The sequence below is a fragment of the Tachyglossus aculeatus genome, chromosome 8 (assembly GCF_015852505.1).
Source record: "Tachyglossus aculeatus isolate mTacAcu1 chromosome 8, mTacAcu1.pri, whole genome shotgun sequence".
NCBI classification, from domain to species: Eukaryota; Metazoa; Chordata; class Mammalia; order Monotremata; family Tachyglossidae; genus Tachyglossus; species Tachyglossus aculeatus.
Genome location: NC_052073.1, coordinates 22752489 through 22773730, shown reverse-complemented (window position 1 = coordinate 22773730; position 21242 = coordinate 22752489). Strand labels below are relative to the sequence as shown.

The 21242-nt window shown below is 43.1% G+C and overlaps 1 protein-coding gene across 7 annotated transcripts in view; it reads left to right on the top strand.

The window, feature by feature from the left end:
* The first annotated feature begins 1879 nt into the window (after window positions 1–1879).
* Window positions 1880–21242, top strand: part of TPD52L2 (TPD52 like 2) — a 34808-nt gene continuing 15445 nt past the window's right edge. For 3 of the 7 annotated variants that reach the window (XM_038749873.1, XM_038749868.1, XM_038749870.1), the window contains exons 1-4: window positions 1880–1974; window positions 12058–12200; window positions 15535–15683; window positions 17130–17189. In XM_038749873.1, the coding sequence (XP_038605801.1) occupies window positions 1956–1974; window positions 12058–12200; window positions 15535–15683; window positions 17130–17189 (371 nt within the window). In that variant the 5' untranslated portion in view covers window positions 1880–1955. Of the gene's footprint in view, window positions 1975–12057; window positions 12201–15534; window positions 15684–17129; window positions 17190–20071; window positions 20132–21242 lie in introns of all 7 variants that reach the window. The other 4 variants (XM_038749874.1, XM_038749871.1, XM_038749872.1 and 1 more) reach the window with 2 other exon arrangements.

Here is a 21242-nt window from a genome sequence, read left to right as displayed (position 1 = left end):
ACACAGATGACAAGTGGCAGAGTTGGGATTAGACCCTGTGGCTTAGTACAAAGAGCAGGGACTTGGGAGTCAGAGGTCATGGGTTATAATCCCGGCTCTGCCACTTATCAACTGTGTGACTTTGGGCAAGTCACTTAACTTCTCTGGGCCTCAGTTCCCTCATCTGTAAAGTGGGGATTAAGACTGTGAGCCCCATGTGGGACAACCTGATTACCTTGGATCTGCTTCAGTGCTTAGAACAGTGTTTTGCACATAGTAAGCGCCTAACAAATGCCATTATTATTACTTGTGTATATTTGTACATATTTATTACTTTATTTTATTAATGGTGTGTATATATAGCTATAATTCTATTTATTATGATGCTATTGGCACCTGTCTACTTGTTTTGTTTTGTTGTCTGTCTCACCCCTTCTAGACTGTGAGCCCGTTGTTGGGTAGGGACCATCTCTGTTGCCGATTTGTAGTTCCCAAGCACTTAGTACAGTGCTCTGCACACAGTAAGCGCTCAATAAATACGACTGAATGAATGAATGATGTGGCTCAGTGGCAAGAGCCCGGGTTTGGGAGTCAAAGGTCGTGGGTTCTAATCCCACCTTGGACACTTGTCAGCTGTGTGACTTTGGGCAAGTCACTTCAATTCTCTGTGCCTCAGCGACCTCATCTGTAAAATGGGGACAAAGACCGTGAGCCCCACGTGGGGCAACCTGATAATCTTGTATTCATTCATTCGTTCAATCGTATTTATTGAGCGCTTACTGTGTGCAGAGCACTGTACTAAGTGCTTGGGAAGTACAAGTCGGCAACATATAGAGATGGTCCCTACCCAACAACGTGCTCACAGGCTAGAAGGAGGAGACAGACAACGAAACAAAACACGTAGACAGGTGTCAAAATAGTCAGAATAGATAGAATGTTCTCCCCCAGCATTTAGAACAGTGCTTGATACATAGTAAGCGTTAACAAATGCAATCATTATTAGTATTATAGAGAAGCAGCGTGGCTCAGTGGAAAGAGCACGGGCTTTGGAGTCACAGGTCATGGGTTCAAACCCCGGCTCCGCCAATTGTCAGCTGTGTGACTTTGGGCAAGTCAATTCACTTCTGTATGCCTCGGTTCCCTCATCTGTAAAATGGGGATTAAGATTGTGAGCCCCCCGTGGGACAACCTGATCACCCCAGCGCTTAGAACAGTGCTTGATACATAGGTCATGGGTTCAAATCCACCACTTGTCAACTGTGTGACTTCGGGCAAGTCACTTCACTTCTCTGGGCCTCAGTGACCTCATCCGTAAAACGGGGATGAAGACTGTGAGCCCCCCGTGGGACAACCTGATCACCTTGCAACTTCCCCAGCGCTTAGAACAGTGCTTTGCACACAGTAAGCGCTTAAGAAGTGCCGTCATTATTAGTAGTAGTAGCAAGCGCTTAACAAATGCCATCATTATTTTTAGACTGTGAGCCCACTGTGGGGTAGGGACTGTCTCTATATGTTGCCAACTTGTACTTCCCAAGCGCTTAGTACAGTGCTCTGCACACAGTAAGCGCTCAATAAATACGATTGATTGATTATTATTATTAATGGGTGAATTTCCGGCCCGCGTCCGCCCGCGGCCTGGCCGCGCTGAGGAAACGCCTCAGGCCCGGCCCCTCCCCCCTCTCCCACGTGACCCGGGCTGCCGCGTGACCCGGGGGGACCACGTGACGCCGGGCGGCCGCGCGCCCCCCCCACGTGACCCGGGCTCCGCCAATGGGGAAGGGGCCGGCCGGCGGGGGCCGGGGCTGCGGAGGCGCTGATTGGACGGCGCCTGGGGAGGGGGCGGGGCTTAGCGCCGCCCCGCGGGGGAAGTCGGGGGGGGCGTCGCGTGAGGCGGCAGAGGGCGGCGGGCGGCGGCGGAGGTGGTCACGTTGGGCGAAGCGCTGCGCTCCGTCTCCCCCATCCCCCCCGGCCCGGACATGGACCCCGCCGGCGAAGGTACCGGGGCGGGGCAACAAACCGCCCCTCCAACCGCTTAGTCCAGTGCTCTCCCCTCAGTAAGCGCTCAATAAATACGATCGAATGAATCCGACTCTATTTATTGAGCGCCACCCTAAGCGCCTCACAGGAGGCCTTCCCAGACTGAGCCCCCTCCTCCCCATCCCCCCCGCCTCACCTCCTTCCCCTCCCCACAGCACCTGTATATTTGTTTGTCCGTATTTATTACTCTATTTTATTTGTACATATTTATTCTATTTATTTTATTTGGTTAATATGTTTTGTTTTGTTGCTTGTCTCTCCCTTCTAGACTGTCAGCCCACTGTTGGGTAGGGACCGTCTCTATAGGTTGTCGACTTGTACTTCCCAAGCGCTTAGTATAGTGTTCTGCACACAGTAAGCGCTCAATACATACGCATGAATGAATTCAGGAGGCCCCTCCTTCCTCTCCCGCGCCTTACCTCCTTCCCCTCCCCACAGCACCTGTATATATGTTTGTCCGTATTTATTACTCTATTTTATGTGTACATATTTATTCTATTTATTTTATTTGGTTAATATGTTTTGTTTTGTTGACTGTCTCCCCCTTCTAGACTGTGAGCCCGCTGTTGGGTAGGGACCGTCTCTATATGTTGTCGACTTGTACTTCCCAAGCGCTTAGTGCAGTGCTCTGCACACAGTAAGCGCTCAATAAATACGCATGAATGAATTCAGGAGGCCCCTCCTTCCTCTCCCCCGCCTTACCTCCTTCCCCTCCCCACAGCACCTGTATATATGTTTGTCCGTATTTATTACTCTATTTTATTTGTACATATTTATTCTATTCATTTTATTTGGTTAATATGTTTTGTTTTGTTGCTTGTCTCTCCCTTCTAGACTGTCAGCCCACTGTTGGGTAGGGACCGTCTCTATAGGTTGCCGACTTGTACTTCCATAGCGCTTAGTACAGTGTTCTGCACACAGTAAGCGCTCAATAAATACGCATGAATGAATTCAGGAGGCCCCTCCTTCCTCTCCCCCGCCTTACCTCCTTCCCCTCCCCACAGCACCTGTATATATGTTTGTCCGTATTTATTACTCTATTCATTTTATTTGTACATATTTATTCTATTTATTTCATTTGGTTAATATGTTTTGTTTTGCTGCTTGTCTCCCCCTTCTAGACTGTGAGCCCGCTGTTGGGTAGGGACCGTCTCTGTATGTTGTCGACTTGTACTTCCCAAGCGCTTAGTACAGTGCTCTGCACACTGTAAGCGCTCAATAAATACGCATGAATGAATTCAGGAGGCCACTCCTTCCTCTCCCCTGCCTTACCTCCTTCCCCTCCCCACAGCACCTGTATATATGTTTGCCCGTATTTATTACTCTATTTATTCTATTTGTACATATTTATTCTATTTATTTTATTTGGTTAATATGTTTTGTTTTGTTGCTTGTCTCTCCCTTCTAGACTGTCAGCCCACTGTCGGGTAGGGACCGTCTCTATATGTTGTCGACTTGTACTTCTCAAGCGCTCAGTACAGTGCTCTGCACACAGTAAGCGCTCAATAAATACGCATGAATGAATTCAGGAGGCCCCTCCTTCCTCTCCCCCGCCTTACCTCCTTCCCCTCCCCACAGCACCTGTATATATGTTTGCCCGTATTTATTACTCTATTTATTTATTCTATTTGTACATATTTATTCTATTTATTTTATTTGGTCAATATGTTTTGTTTTGTTGCTTGTCTCTCCCTTCTAGACTGTCAGCCCGCTGTTGGGTAGGGACCGTCTCTAGATGTTGCCGACTTGTACTTCCCAAGCGCTTAGTACAGTGCTCTGCACACAGTAAGCGCTCAATAAATACGCATGAATGAATTCAGGAGGCCACTCCTTCCTCTCCCCTGCCTTACCTCCTTCCCCTCCCCACAGCACCTGTATATATGTTTGTCCGTATTGATTACTCTATTTTATTTGTACATATTTATTCTATTTATTTTATTTGGTTAATATGTTTTGTTTTGTTGCTTGTCTCTCCCTTCTAGACTGTCAGCCCACTGTTGGGTAGGGACCGTCTCTATAGGTTGCCGACTTGTACTTCCATAGCGCTTAGTACAGTGTTCTGCATACAGTAAGCGCTCAATAAATACGCATGAATGAATTCAGGAGGCCTCTCCTTCCTCTCCCCCGCCTTACCTCCTTCCCCTCCCCACAGCACCTGTATATATGTTTGCCCGTATTTATTACTCTATTTATTTATTCTATTTGTACATATTTATTCTATTTATTTTATTTGGTTAATATGTTTTGTTTTGTTGACTGTCTCCCCCTTCTAGACTGTGAGCCCGCTGTTGGGTAGGGACCGTCTCTATATGTTGCCGACTTGTACTTCCCAAGCGCTTAGTACAGTGCTCTGCACACATTAAGCGCTCAATAAATACGCATGAATGAATTCAGGAGGCCCCTCCTTCCTCTCCCCCGCCTTACCTCCTTCCCCTCCCCACAGCACCTGTATATATGTTTGTCCGTATTTATTACTCTATTTTATGTGTACATATTTATTCTATTTATTTTATTTGGTTAATATGTTTTGTTTTGTTGACTGTCTCCCCCTTCTAGACTGTGAGCCCGCTGTTGGGTAGGGACCGTCTCTATATGTTGTCGACTTGTACTTCCCAAGCGCTTAGTACAGTGCTCTGCACACAGTAAGCGCTCAATAAATACGCATGAATGAATTCAGGAGGCCACTCCTTCCTCTCCCCTGCCTTACCTCCTTCCCCTCCCCACAGCACCTGTATATATGTTTGTCCGTATTGATTACTCTATTTTATTTGTACATATTTATTCTATTTATTTTATTTGGTTAATATGTTTTGTTTTGTTGCTTGTCTCTCCCTTCTAGACTGTCAGCCCACTGTTGGGTAGGGACCGTCTCTATAGGTTGCCGACTTGTACTTCCATAGCGCTTAGTACAGTGTTCTGCACACAGTAAGCGCTCAATAAATACGCATGAATGAATTCAGGAGGCCCCTCCTTCCTCTCCCCCGCCTTACCTCCTTCCCCTCCCCACAGCACCTGTATATTTGTTTGTCCGTATTTATTACTCTATTTTATTTGTACATATTTATTCTATTTATTTTATTTGGTTAATATGTTTTGTTTTGTTGCTTGTCTCTCCCTTCTAGACTGTCAGCCCACTGTTGGGTAGGGACCGTCTCTATATGTTGTCGACTTGTACTTCCCAAGCGCTTAGTACAGTGCTCTGCACACAGTAAGCGCTCAATAAATACGCATGAATGAATTCAGGAGGCCTTCCCAGACTGAGCCCCTCCTTCCCCTCCCCACAGCACCTGTATATATGTTTGTCCGTATTTATTACTCTATTTTATGTGTACATATTTATTCTATTTATTTTATTTGGTTAATATGTTTAGTTTTGTTGACTGTCTCCCCCTTCTAGACTGTGAGCCCGCTGTTGGGTAGGGACCGTCTCTATATGTTGCCGACTTGTACTTCCCAAGCGCTTAGTACAGTGCTCTGCACACAGTAAGCGCTCAATAAATACGCATGAATGAATTCAGGAGGCCACTCCTTCCTCTCCCCTGCCTTACCTCCTTCCCCTCCCCACAGCACCTGTATATATGTTTGTCCGTATTGATTACTCTATTTTATTTGTACATGTTCATTCTAATTATTTTATTTTGTTAATATGTTTCGTTTTGTTGTCTGTCTCCCCCTTCTAGACTGTGAGCCCGCTGTTGGGTAAGGACCGTCTCTGTATGTTGTCGACTTGTACTTCCCAAGCGCTTAGTACAGTGCTCTGCACACAGTAAGCGCTCAATAAATACGCATGAATGAATTCAGGAGGCCTTCCCAGACTGAGCCCCTCCTTCCCCTCCCCACAGCACCTGTATATATTGTTTGTCCGTATTTATTACTCTATTTTATTTGTACATATTTATTCTATTTATTTTATTTGGTTAATATGTTTTGTTTTGTTGACTGTCTCCCCCTTCTAGACTGTGAGCCCGCTGTTGGGTAGGGACCGTCTCTATATGTTGCCAACTTATACTTCCCAAGCGCTTAGTACAGTGCTCTGCACACAGTAAGCGCTCAATAAATACGAATGAATGAATTCAGGAGGCCTTCCCAGACTGAACCCCTCCTTCCCCTCCCCACCGCACCTGTATATATGTTTGTCCGTATTTATTACTCTATTTTATTTGTACATATTTATTCTATTTATCTTATTTTGTTAATATGTTTTGTTTTGTTGTCTGTCTCCCCCTTCTAGACTGTGAGCCCGCTGTTGGGTAGGGACCGTCTCTATATGTTGCCGATTTGTACTTCCCAAGCGCTTAGTACAGTGCTCTGCACACAGTAAGCGCTCAATACATACGGTTGAATGAATGAATGAATGACAAGTTCTCTTGTGCGGCTCAACCCCATCTCGGCCCTCTACCTTTCCAGGGCCCGGCCTCCTCTCTCCCCGCCCCCCCCCACCCCCCCATTAAATAATCAATCAGTGCTATGTACTGAGCGCTTACTGTGGGAGGAGAACTGTACATTGTGATACGTTGTCGTATTTATTGAGCGCTTACTGTGTGCAGAGCATTGCAAATCATTCAGTCGTGTTTATTGAGAGCTTACTGTTCATTCAGTCGTATTAAGCGCTTACTGTGTGCAGAGCACTGTACTAAGCGCGTGGAAAGTACAAGTTGGCAACATATAGAGACGGTTCCTACCCAACAGCGGACTCACAGTCTAGAATACTATGTGCGGAGCACTGTAAATCAGTCATTTATTGAGCGCTTACTGCATGCGGAGCACTAAATCATTCAGTCATATTTATTGAGCGCTTACTGTGTGCGGAGCATTGGAAATCATTCAGTCGTGTTTATTGAGCTTTTACTATGTGCGAAGCACTGTAAATCAATCATTTATTGAGCGCTTACTGTGTGCGAAGCACTGTAAATCATTCAGTCGTGTTTATTGAGCGCTTACTATGTGCGGAGCACTGTAAATCATTCAGTCATATTGAGCGATTATTGTGCGTGGAGCACTGTAAATCATTCAGTCATTGAGCGCTTACTGTGTGCGGAGCACTGTAAATCACTGTCATATTTATTGAGCACTTACTGTGCGGAGCATTGCAAATCAATCAGTTGTGTTTATTGAGCGCTTACTATGTGCAGAGCACTGTAAATCATTCAGTCATATTGAGCGCTTACTATGTGCAGAGCACTGTAAATCATTCAGTCATTGAGCGCTTACTGTGTGTGGAGCACTGTAAATCATTCAGTCATATTTACTGAGCGCTTACTGTGTGCTGAGCATTGCAAATCATTGTCATATTTATTGAGTGCTTACTATGTGCAGAGCACTGTAAATCATTCAGTCATATTGAGTGCTTACTGTGTGTGGAGCACTGTAAATCATTCAATCATATTGAGCTCTTACTGTGTGCGGAGCACTGTACATCATGATTGGTTCAATCGTATTTATTGAACGTCTACTATGTGTGGAGCACTGTAAGTCATTCAGTCATATTTAGCGCTTACTGTGTGTGGAACACTAAATCGTATTGAGCATTTACTGTGTGCGGAGCACTGTACATCATCCATTGTCATATTTATTGAGTGCTTACTGTGTGCGGAGCACTGTGAATCATCCATTCAGTTGTATTTGTTGAGTGCTTACTGTGTGCGGAGCACTAAATCATTTATTCAGTCGTATTTGTTGAGTGCTTACTGTATGCGGAGCACTGTAAATCATTCATTCAGTTGTATTTATTGAGTGCTTACTGTGTGCAGAACACTGGACTAAGCGCTTAAATCATTCTAAGTGATTAAGTCATTAATCTTTATGCGGAGCACTGTAAATCATTCAATCATATTGAGCGCTTACTGTGTGCGGAGCACTGTAAATCATTCGTTCAGTCGTATTTATTGAGTGCCAACGGTGTGCGGAGCACTGTAAATCATTGTCGTATTTATTGAGTGCTTTGTGTGGAGCACTGTAAAGCATTCAGTCATATTGAGTGCTTACTGTGTGTGGAGCACTGTAAATCACGATTCGTTCAGTCGTATTTATTGAGCGCTTACTGTGTGCAGAGCATTGTACATCATGATTCGTTCAGTCGTATTGAACGCCTACTGTGTGCGGAGCACTGTAAAACACTGTCATATTTACTGAGCACTTGCGGTGTGCAGAGAACTGTAAATCATTCATTTAATCGGAATTATTGAGCGCTTACTGTGTGCGGAGCATTGTACATCATGATTCATTCAGTCGTATTTGAGTGCTTACTGTGTGCGGAGCACTGTAAATCGTGATTCTTTCAATTGTATTTGAGCGCTTACTGTGTGCGAAGCACTGTAAATCATGATTTGTTCAATTGTATTGAGCGCTTACTGTGTGCAGAGCACTGTAAATCATTGTCGTATTGAGCGCTTACTGTGTGCGGAGCACTGTAGATCATTGTCATATTTATCGAGCACTTACTAAGCAGACTAAGCCCCCCTTTTCCTCTGCTCCCCCACCCCTCCCCATCGCCCCGACTCGCTCCCTTTGCTCTACCCCCCCACCACTTGCATATGTATGTATTTATAATTCTGTTTATATTCACGATGGGTATATACCTATAATTCTTTGTATTTACAATGATGCTGCTGATGCCTGTTTACCTGTTTTGTTGTGTGTCTCCCCTCTTCTAGACTGCTGTTTGTTGCTGAATTGTATTTTCCAAGCGCTTAGTACAGTGCTCTGCACACAGTAAGCAATAAATGCGTCAATGAATGAATAATGATGATGGTATTTATGTGCTTACTATGTGCCAGGCAGTATACTAAGCGCTGGGGTGGACACAGGCCCTGTCCCACATGGGGCTCACAGTCTCAATCCCCATTTTACTGTTGAGGTAACTGAGGCACAGAGAAGTGAAGTGGCTTGCCCAAGCAACACACAGCAGACAAGTACCCACGACCTCTGGCTTCCAAGCCCGTGCTCTTTTCACTAAGCCACACTGCTTCTCAATCATTATTCAGTCGTATTTATTGAGCGCTTACTGTGTACCACACTGCTCCTCAATCATTATTCAGTCGTATTTATTGAGCGCTTACTGTGTACCACACTGCTTCTCAATCATTATTCAGTCATATTTATTGAGCACTTACTGTGTACGGAGCACTGTAAATCATTATTCAGTCATTTATTGAGCCTTTACTGCATGCAGAGCACTGCAAATCATTTTTCATTCAATCGTATTTATGGAGTGCTTACACTGTGCAGGGCACTGTACTAAGCACTTGAGAAAGTACAGTACAGCAATAGAGACAGTCCCTGCCCACAACAAGCTCACAGTCCAGAGGGACATTGTGGTACTTGTTCAGTGCTTACTGTGTGCCCAGCACTGTTCGAAGCACTGGGGAAGATACAAGTTGATCAGGTTGGACCCAGTCTCGGTCTCACGTGGGACTCACACTCTTAATCCCCATTTTACGGGAGGAAACAGGCCCAGAGAAGTGAAATGTCTTGCCTAAGGTCACACAGCAGACATGCGGTGGAGCCAGGATTAGAACCCACGCCCGTCTGACTCCCAGGCCCGTAATAAGTGCTTGGGGGAGAGTACAGTGTAGTAGAGTTGATAGGCCCACACATCCCTGCCCACAGAGAACTTACACTGCAGTGGGCTGCCCTCTCCCTTAAAGGTTCCCTCTCTCATTATCCGCTTCCCGGTTTCCCGTCTTTCTCCCGCTTGCACATAGAATGAGCTGGAGATGTCCCCTTGGGCTCTTTGAGTCATTTCTCCCCGGCCAGGCCCTCACTTTCCCTTTCCCCCAATTTTGCCTTCCCTTCCCCCTCACCTTCTCCTCCTTTCCAGGGCCCTAAGCCTGTTGCTTAAGAGGTACTTTACTTATACCAGCGCTTAGAACCGTGCTTTGCACATAGTAAGCGCTTAATAAATGCCATCATTATTATTATTCCTCTGACCTATTTTTTTCCTGGGGGTTGTCTCAGGGTGGGGATTGAGGGGTGGTCTAGGTGCACCCTCTTTGCTGGAGCTGATTATATTTGGGAAAACACCTAGGGTGTTGTTGATTCTCAGTAAGCACATTAATAATCATTCCTCTTCACTTTTCGCCCCCACCCATGGCCTCTGTAGCATACACAGCCCCTGTCGTACTCACTCTTGGCCCTGTGGTTGCAACCAGTATTCCTGCGGGTTGCCTAATGGAAGTCACGGAACTGGGAGGTGGAGTGTGACGACGGCACACCCAACACACTAAGCTTGTTTCTGCAATTTGTCTCAGATCAGGTTGGGGTAGCTGCTTCTCTTTAACTTTGAAGTGGTATTGCTGAGGGATGAGAACTTGCAAGGCTGGGTAATTCCATAATAGCTTTACATTTTGATAAATGTGGAATAACTAGAGAATATGCCGTAGGTGTAGTTATGGTACTGTTACACTGAATGTTGGTGCTCCTGACTGGTAGTTATTCCACAAGTACTTGTAGGAGAAGGTTTGCATTCTACCATGTCCAATGCTGCATTTCTTCCAAGAAGTTTGTTTCCTAAAATGAAGCCGACAGAAAAAGGTTTGTCTCTCATCCCAGATTTTTATGGTACTTGCTTTAGGCTGGGACAGGGCACTTCTTACATGCCAGTAGTTGAAAGTGGTTAGTGAAGAGAATCCAAGCCAAACAGCTGATTCTGAATTTTTTTGAAAGTAAAAGGAGCTTATTTAGGTGTCATACTTTAGCAGTTGATAGACTTTAAAGAAAAAAATGTGGAGAACTGAGTGTGCGCCAGTGAAGGAGGGAAGAACTGGTATTATGATAAATTTGTAAGAACTGTTAGCACAAACAATGTGGTACTGAGGTAGCCTGACTCTCTTTGCCTGCTCAGGTTGACATGTGTTTTATATTGTAGTGAGAGACTAAGTAAAGCTAACATGCACATCTTGAAGAGACAGTGGGCAAGTCAGGGCAAGACATTAACATCACACACCCCGATACCCTCCCGAACCAAAAGTGCTTGTGTCCCATACTTGTCTGTACCCTGTTGTTTCCGTTAGAAGGCCTGGTTGGTCCCAACCTACTTTTCATGGGTGACTCAAATTGAGGGCACGATTAGCTTTTATTGTTCTCAGTAGCCTATTTGGCCCACCGAGATTGCTAGAAAATGTATTTGGCAAATTTCACTATTGAGAATGTGCAAGGATTCTCCAGTGCTGATGTGTGTTCCCAGGCTGTGGCAGTCCTGATGATGCCTCCATTGAGTCTGACTGAGGAGACATGCCAACCATCCTGTCCAGAGTCCAGGTGGCCTATTAGTAGTTCATTCAATGGGCCAAACCCTTGCAAGACTCTCAGGAGGGTATGTGTATGCGTGGATAATATACAGTAGATGAATCACGTCTTGGGGATTGAAAAGAAATAGAAAGATTCTCCCAAGCACTTAGTGCAGTGCCCTGCACATAGTAAACACTCAATAAATACTAATGATTGATTCAAGACAATATTAACCAACTTAAGGCCAACAGGGTTCCTGAATATAGGGCTTGACATGATGCCTTGGATAGTAGGACTTAATATTATTAGGTACTTTGCAAGTTGATGGTACGTTTGTGCAGAAACTCATGGGCAGGTGTTTGTATGTGTAACTCAATATGGCAGTGCTGTTGAGCAGAATTTGAAGATGGGAATGCTGCTGCCCTATTAGGCTCTTTCATTAAAGAAACAGCAACACTTGCAAAATTTGTTAGAACTTGACATGTTTATCTTTTGAGGGTTTACTCCCTCCAGGGGGATAATTTTCACAGGTGGGATTAAAGGCTGAGTGAAGGCCTTTCAAATACTCACAGGTATGAAAAATGCATTTCAGTAAACAAGAGTTGCTTGACTTGGTTCTCAGACTGTCTCATCGCCCCCCCCCCCCACCCCCATTATATAAAGACATTCTGCTTGGATTTTTGCAGTTTACTTCCCTTTTACCTGGGCACCCTAACTAACCCCAGCCCTCCTTTTCCTTTCCTTAATCATAGACTTTATGGAGATGTGAATCCGCTTATGTGACTTGTACAATTTGCTTCGTGTTTGTAACAGATATCAACCTGAACTCAAATAACCGAGGTCTGTTGGACTTTGTGGTAAATGACCCGGTGAGCCCAGCTGCCCCTCCCAGGACTCCTGCTCCTGAGGGGCTGACTGAAGCAGAAGAGGAGGAGCTGAGATCTGAGCTCACCAAGGTAATATAGTCTTGCCTTTGTTTACTCCTTCTATCCTTACATACATATATATACACATATATATAGTTGGAGCATTCTGTATTTGTGCAAAGTAAGCCTAGCAGAACAGGGATTCTACTTAGGAATGGTTAGCAATTGGTAATATTACTGTAAAAAAAAAATGTCCTCGGATAAGAGCCGTTATCTACTCTTTAGGAATGAGTCTGGGATTGAGATAACAAACCGGTATACCAAAGAGCATGGTCAAAATACTCCCTTTCATTGACTTTTAAAAACTAAGAATAGGCTGAGGATGACAAGATACCTGTTTAATTGTACTCATCAATGTTTAAAACTGTTATTTGCTTTACTAGTAGTATAGTTTCCATCCCAAGACTACAATTAGAATTGGTGCCCTTGAAGTATGATACAGTACATCCATTGCATTGCTTTTGATTGAGTCAGACTTTACTGCTGAAAATTTTGATATCCCAAGGCCTAGAGCAATAGCCTAACTAAACATTTGGGCAAACATTCTGAAACTTATTTAATGACCTATTTTAGCTTGGAGCCAAGCACCCAGTAGGAGTCACAAACAACTGCTTTGATATTATTTTTCTTTAAAGGCTGAATCTTATCCTGACCTTGTGAATCCCATTTAACAGACCACAGTAATGCAATGCACAAGCAAAATGCACTTTACCCAACAAATGCAACTCTTAGTTGGGGAGAGGTTAGAGAAGACTTAGCGGTACAAAGGAACTGCAGCTTGGCACTTTGATTCAGAATGGTTGGCTAGAAAACCTAAGAGCTACCATGGTGGAATGCTACGTTGAAGGAGATCTTTTATTCCTAATGTCACTTTAAATGCTGTCATAGATTACTGGGAGATAATTAGGCTCTGCATTTTAGTGTTATTGTAATTTCATTTGTGATCTGCCTTTTGTTCTACTGTGACTCTTTGGGATTGGTATGTAACAGTATTCAGTCCTTTTTGAAGCATGAACTGGTGCCCTGCAAAACTTTCAATTTTGGGACTTTTAGTAGGAACTTTTTTTTCTATCATTAGAATTGTAATTGAATGAGAAATTCAGTTAAAGTGTTGTATAAAGTTTTGATCAGGATTATCAACACATTATAATTACGATTATTAATAGTGTTATTTTAGCTTTCTTGTTTTGAACTCCATTTCCTACTGACCATAACTCATGTACATCCTGACTTCTTTTAAGAATCAGAACAATGACATACTGTCAAAATAGCAAATTTGCCTGCCAAGTGAAGGCTTTGAATGATAACATGAAGTTTAGTTTCTCTTTACCATTTGAATAGTTATCTGCCTGGGAATTTTCTTTCTATTGAGGACTAGGTGTTACTCAATCTCCAAGTCTTAAACAAGCAGAATCCAAATAACTAAAACAAATTTGAGTTAAGTTTCCATTCCTGGCAGTGTTACTGTGCGGGGCAATGCGGGACAAATATGCAATTGAACTGTTTAAAATCGATCTCTAAACCGAAGGTAGTGCTTGTAATCTTTCTAGAGATAGCTTCCAAGGGGGTCTTCCCCAATTAATTTCTAATCTCCCCAGTTTACACCTCCACAACTGATACTTCAGTGCCACCTAAACCTTGAAGTACTTTCTATTTCCCGTAGCATGTATGCACAAATCCTGCATACCGTATTCATTCATTCATTCAGTTGTATTTATTGAGTGCTTACTGTGTGCAGAGGACTGTACTAAGCGCTTGGGAAGTACAAGTTGGCAACATATAAAGACGGTCCCTACCCAACAGCGGGCTTGCAGTCTAGAAGGACTTATTTACTAAGCACAAACTCTTGTATATGTCCCCCTTTCCTTCTTCCTATTATCCATAATTTGTTTTAGTGTCTGCCGTACCCATTAGATAGGATTCCTACTTGCAAGGAGTTTCCAATATACTAATTTTATTGTACTCTCTGAAGCGCATAGTACAGTGTTTATTTGTTGAGCGCTTACTGTGTGCAGAGCTCTGTACTAAGCACTTGGGAGAATGAAGTACAGTAAAGTTGTAAGTCATATATCCCCTGCCCACCACGAGTTTACAGTCTAGAGGGGGAGACAGACATTAATATAAATAAATGGTCATATTTGCCTTTAATATGAATATATTGTTGTTGCTTCCTACATCCGTCACCAAAACCTGCTGGTCTCACCTCCACAACATCGCCAAGATCCGCCCTTTCCTCTCCATCCAAACCACTACCTTGCTGGTTCAATCTCTCATCCTATCCCGACTGGATTACTGCATCAGCCTCCTCTCTGATCTCCCATCCTTCTGTCTCTCCCCACTTCGGTCTATACTTTACACTGCTGCCTGGATCATCTTTGTGCAGAAACACTCTGGGCATGTTACTCCCCTCCTCAAAAATCTTCAGTGGCTGCCTGTCAACCTACGCATCAAGCAAAAACTCCTCACTCTCGGCTTCAAGGCTCTCCATCACCTCGCCCCCTCCTACCTCACCTCCCTCCTCCTACCTCACCTCCCTTCTCTCCTTCTCCAGCCTAGCCCGCACCCTCCACTCCTCTGCCGCTAACCTCCTCACTGTACCTTGTTCTCGCCTGTCCTGCCGTCGACCCCCGGCCCACGTCCTCCCCCTGTCCCGGAATGCCCTCCCTCCGCACATCCACCAATTTAGCTCTCTTCCTTCAATGCCCTACTGAGAGCTTACCTCCTCCAGGAGGCCTTCCCAGACTGAGCCCTCTTTTTCCTCTCCTCCTCCCCATCCCCCCCCGCCCTACCTCCTTCCCCTCCTCACAGCACCTGTATATATGTTTGTACAGATTTATTTCTCTATTTGTTTTACTTGTACATATCTACTAGCCTATTTCGTTGATGATGTGCATCTAGCTTTACTTCTATTTATTCTGATGGCTTGACACCTGTCCACATGTTTTGTTTTGTTGTCTGTCTCCCCCTTCTAGACTGTGAGCCCGTTGTTGGGTAGGGACCGCCTCTATAGGTTGTCAACTTGTACTTCCCAAGTGCTTAGTACAGTGCTCTGCACGCACTCAATAAATACGATTGAATGAATGAATGAATCTGGATTGGAGATTGTATGTTTTGTGTAGGTGATTAAAAGAATGCATCAGAAGACCCTTCCAAAAGTCCCACTGCTTTAGGGTTTTATGTTTACTACAGGCTTGACTCTCACAACTGCATATTTTATTATCAGAAAGTCCTATAATTCCCCAGAGCCCTGGTGGTGAAGTCTTCTCTGCTCCATCCTTGAACCTCCTCTGGTTTTAAGCATAGTGAGGTAAAATACCTTCTGCAGCAGTAACCACTAACTGTGACAACTGCTTGCTTTTTGTAGGTGGAAGAGGAGATTGTGACGTTACGCCAAGTCCTTGCGGCCAAAGAGAGACACTGTGGAGAACTGAAGAGAAAGCTGGGCTTGACCCCCTTGGATGGTCTAAAGCAGAACCTGTCGAAGAGCTGGCATGACGTTCAAGTCTCCAATGCGTAGGTGTTCCCAGTAGTCCTTATAAATGGAGCTGCACATTTAAGATTAGACAACCGTTCCCTCAGCCCAAATTCCCTAGGCCTCGTTATTGGAGTGAAAGTATGTAAAGTCTTGGGGCCAAACACGAGGCAAGAAATAGGTAAAATATACCCTGTTTTAGTGGTTTTTTTTAAAGGTAATTAAGTTTTAATTCTATCTGGAATTGTCACGGAGCTGTATCTCTACTGAATAAGTGCAAGCTCATTGTATAGATGTTTCAAGTAGGATTCAAAGGCTAAATGGCTTCTAGGAGGCCAAATTTAAGGGTACCCTTCTGCTCACTAGCAGAGACCTACTTTCCTTGACCATGCACGTAATATAGTGTTTTGTTAATTGAAGACATGCCCTTATTATAAGAGCTTAGTCACCCAAGTTTGGAATCTCCAACCCAATCACTATTCTAGTCTTCTACCAAAGATGTCTATTTTCGTCTCTCACACTAAGACTCTGGTTCATTTGAGGAGTTGCAAATTTTGATGAAGCGTAGGGGTTGGGAAACGGCACAGCTAACTTTCCATTATAGAACTCACTGTTGAGGGTTCTTCATTTCTATCCCTAGCCATTTGGAGGTAGGTGGGAAAATAACGGTTTTAAAAAAAAACACCGTAGCTTCTATTTAGAGGCTACATCCCTGCCGAAAGACAGACTGAGTTACAGTTCATAGACATCACTCCAACACAAAGCAGCTGGGTTTTTGCGAAGAAATTTCAGCGTTCAAGTCATGTGAGGTCCAGTGATGTGGTTTGCGATTTCCCTTCCCCACTCCTCTTGTGGTTATCTCAAGGCTAGATTGTATAATGGTGGCTATTTGCAAGGTTGGATAGGGATTACCCCCGTTGTAATTGAAAAAGGACTTGCTAGTTCACCTGGGTTTTAAATATGGGTTTCCTCATCCATCTGTGGCTGTTGGACATGTCTTAAAGGAACACTCCAGGGCGTAAATAATCAAGTATCAAATGTCCTGAGCTATTAATTGAAAATATAAGGAACGGTTGGACATGACGATCCTTGTTCTAAACTGTGAGTATGAAATTTTTGTCAACAGCCTCTGTGCCTCACTCCTGCCATTTCATACCAGAAGCAGTGTGGCTTAGTGGAAAGAATATGGGGCTTGGGAGTCAGAGGATGTGGATTCTAATCCTGGCTTCTTCAGTTGTCTTCTGGGTGACCTTGGGCAAGCCACTTAACTTCTCTGTGCCTGTTACCTCATCTGGAAAATGGGGATTAAAACTGTGAACTCCACGTGGGACAACCTGATTACCTTGTATCTACCCCAGTGTTTAGAACAGTGCTTGGCACACAGTAAGCGCTTAACAAATTCCATACTTAAACATTTTAATTGAGAATTACGGAGTTGTAATTCCTTTCCATTCTAAATAATTCACCATCAGACTTTTTATTTCTAGCTATGTGAAAACATCTGAGAAACTTGGAGAGTGGAATGAGAAAGTGACACAGTCTGAGCTGTGAGTTCCTCTGGCCAGTCAGCACCACCCTCTTCCTCCTTATTCTTTCCTGTCAGCCCTTTTCTCCTCTTTTAGCAGTTGGTTGCACTTACGTAAAAGCATGTAGTGAAGCCTTTCTGAGTGTCTCAGTTTAAAAATTAAAGGAAACGTCAGGGAAAGGTCCAGATAACTGTAGCACATCAGGATAGGTAAAGGAAACTCCCATCAGTTACCAGTCCACACTTCACATCTCATTTAGCTTTGCTATTCTGCAGTCTGATCTCAGGTAGTCATTAGGCTAGGATTTGCCAAAGTGACATTTGAATAGTACATAGTTCTCTATTTTGGGGGATTTTTTTGTTTTTAATGGTGGGAATTCCTGAATGTAAATCCTGGAAACTGGTATAAAGCCCTTTCCCATCACTCCTCCTCACTAGTGTAAACATTCACCAAAACTGTGGTTTCATAGAATGTTTTTGTTGTACAAGAATTGTGACCGTAGTTCTGTATTGTGCCTAAATCAGTTCAGGCGTTATGTTGGACTTTGAGTAACAATTGAAGTTGCTTGTTATTAATTGCAAGGGATTATTAATCTCCTATGGTCATGCAGCTAAATGTCAGTTTGTGGGTAGGGCATTTACCAGAAGCTGATAATTTATTACTGTTGTTTGTAATTCAGGCCGCAGAACACTTCTCTAGCTAGGCATCTTTGAGGCCTTGTCAGCAGTTTAATGGTATCTTCAGTTGTCTTGATTTAAATCTGGTCAAACTTTATTTGAAAGGAGTGGCGGGTCATTAAAACTTGTTCTGAAAGATTTTTTCCAACCCTTGTTTTGAAGGAAGTGCTTCTCTGATTGCCAGAGAACATGGGCAGAAACTCCCTTGTGTGAGGAAAGAAATTGGCACTGCTCACTGGCTCAGGATTTAACAGTTTAACTGAGGATCCTTGTCTGACTGTGCATTTGCCATTTTTTGTACAACTGATTTGTTGGTAGTAATTTGATAATCATGACAACCTGATGGGAGGTTGGAGACCTCAGTTTTATAGCCCGTCTTTGTGCCTGATACCCCATTATCATTTGTGTCTCAATATTCGTAATAGTGAGCATCCTCTCTCTAGGTCGTTAAAAGCTCTCTCTGCCATAGTTGTTGGACAAATACAGACTGCAGACTTAATTTGAAAAGTGCAGTAGGGTGTATTTTTATTATCAGGTGAAACACAGAAGCGATTCAGCCTCTATTTTCTTGTGACTAGGAAGGGATTTCCCCAGAGAGTACATTAATTACTGACAAGTCTTATCTTGAATGCCAGGTGTCAATGTACTTAATTAGTATTACTGAAACCTCTCTTCTTCCTTTACGCTTTTTTCTCATCCAGTGTAAAACTAGGTGCCAGGAATGGGCTGAATGTCAGTTGAACATATGCCAGTCAAAGATCTGGCATGAGGCTATAGTGATGTTTTTTTATAATTGATTTGGATCAGCTCTTTCTCCCAGTTCATAACAGTAGTTTTTCTCGGAAGAGACATTGTCAGGCCACTCTGGCCCTAGGATGAAGTTTTAGGAACATGGGCCCAAAGTGACTATTGTTTTCAAGGTTGTTTAGAGAAGCACTGGAGGGAAGTAAGGAATTCAGAGTGCCCCATTTTCTTTCCTGTAGATAAGATTTATGCACTGGGATGGAAAAATGTATCTCATCTTTTCCACTAGTGCGTGCATGCACCGTGTGTAAGTTCAGATACCACATCTAAATGAGTCAGTGTCTTATGATTATTTCAGTATTTGAAATTGACGAAACAATCGAACAGTTACCAGAGTGAGGAATTATCCTTAACAGGTAAATGCAACTCAACAACACAAAAGACATCAAGCTAATTTTACTCATCTTCTTGGGACTACCTGCTAATGGTAGTGTCATCCCCAAGGTCTCTCCATAGATTTTTACACATTTTCTCTCTCTCTCCTGTCTCACACTCCCTCAGTTCTTTCACTTCAACTTTTCATAGAGCTCTCATTCCCCTTTACCCTAAGAAATGAGACTTTCCCTAGGGCTATTTTGGAGAAAGTCTCTATCTAAAACTTAGCTCCTATTTGTCCTTTTCTCTGATATTTTGTCATGTGAATCATTAGGTCAAGAATACCAAGAACTCACCTTGTTTTGGCATACTCTGATCAAAACACTTTTATCTCAGTAAAAAGTGGAACTTAACTGTTTTATTAAAAATTCACTTTAATTCTTGTTCTTCTAAAGCATATTTTCTCCAGGTCATTTCTATTTCATATCTGACAGGAGCCAAGAGATGGAAATCTCAAGTTGTTAAAATTCTGAAGAGATTCTAGTATTGTGGTGCATGTACTCACTCTATGTAGGAACTCATGAAGCTGTGATAGATGAGATTGTGTACTTACTTTAAGTTCGCTGGTTAGACATTTGGGTTATCTGGAAGATTAGAGATTTTGGTGGATGCTTTGCCAAGATTTATGTATTTTTGCAAATTCAGTCTTCTGATCCGTGGGAAAGACTAATTGAGATATTTAGATTTTTGTGGGGCGGCGGGGGGGGGGGGGCGGTGGAACAGTATTTTGCGTGACAATTCCAGACACTCTAAACTGTACACTTATTTCCAATATCTATCAGATGGTGGGAAAAATTGTGAAGATAATGCTTCCAGTAGGGTTCGAATGAGGGGGAGAGAGACCCAAGAGAGTGGAGATGTTGTGCAGTCACAACTGATCAGGGCTCCCCTGAAAAGAGGAACTTGCCTGGTATCAGCACTGAGTTTTCAAAATCTGCAGAAAGATTGTATTGCAATGTGTAGAGCTGTTATTGGATTTAAAGAATAGAGGGAAAGTGGATGTCCAAAGGGTCAGTACCTTCTTTTCTAACATCCATATGTTTGTAGATATCTTTCAGCAAGCAGCACATTGGAGGACTGGAATGAGAAATTAACCCAATCAGAAGCGTGAGTGTCTGAATATTTAGCGCAATTTAATTTTTTCCAATTAATGTGCATTTTTTTATATAAATCTCATTTCAACTAACAGTTTCTGGCTTCACCTAACTGCTTCTTTGATTCAGATTACTTCTATGAAGGAAACCATGCTTCAGAACCACTGATGGTCACATCAGGGTAGTTCTTTTCATAAACTGATTGCTGTCTAGAATTCATTCTAGCCTCATTTCCATGCTAACTATGGAAGTTCTTAGATGAATGAGTTTGGATCGTTGGTAGTAAGGAGATCTGCTTATGTGAAGTAAGTTGGTTGGTGTTCATTGTCACTTAAGGGCAATGATGCTTGTCACCAAAGAATCCCACCTTGCACTTTGCACAGACAAGACAATCACTGAGTGGACATGGAAATCAGATAGAAATAATCAAATGAAAAAAGCTCAGAATCAGTACATCAGCATTATACATCCCCTTTTCAGGCTTTTCACTAGAGGAACATGAGTTATTTTTGAGTGGATGGTCCCCCCAGCCCCGCCCCATCTTCCTCTTATCTTTCAACTTCTTTTATCACGTTAGGAAAAATAAAGATAGGACTTTGTCCAGATTTCTTCTCTAAAACCTCTGCAACGTATCTACATGAATGGAGCCTAAAAAGTTGTCAAGTCATTCTTTGTTTTTTGGTGTGTTTTTTTTAAACAAAACCAAACTTGAAGACCAGGATTCAGTTGGAATTTCTAAAACTAAGTTGTTAGGACATTAATCCATAAAACCCAGCATGCTAACCATTTTATGATGACAGCAAATGTGGATTGGTTACCTGACAGTTATTGCATTTCTTAAGTGTCTTTAGGAATTTCAGTGGTACTCAAAAAGCTGTTTGAAGAATTTAAAAAGTTTCCTGGAAGATTGTTGTACCCTCCAGCATGGATGAGTAGAATAGATTGAATAGAAATAGAAAAAAATCTTCATCTTTTCTCTGCCTCATAGATGTTGGGGAATAGATCAAAGAAGAGCACCCACTTATCGTTCTGAATCAACCAACTATGTTGTCAGTAAGCAGTCTCGGAATCTTGATTAAGTTTTCAGGGCAGCCAAATTTTGGAGCAGTTGCTAGAGCCTTAGC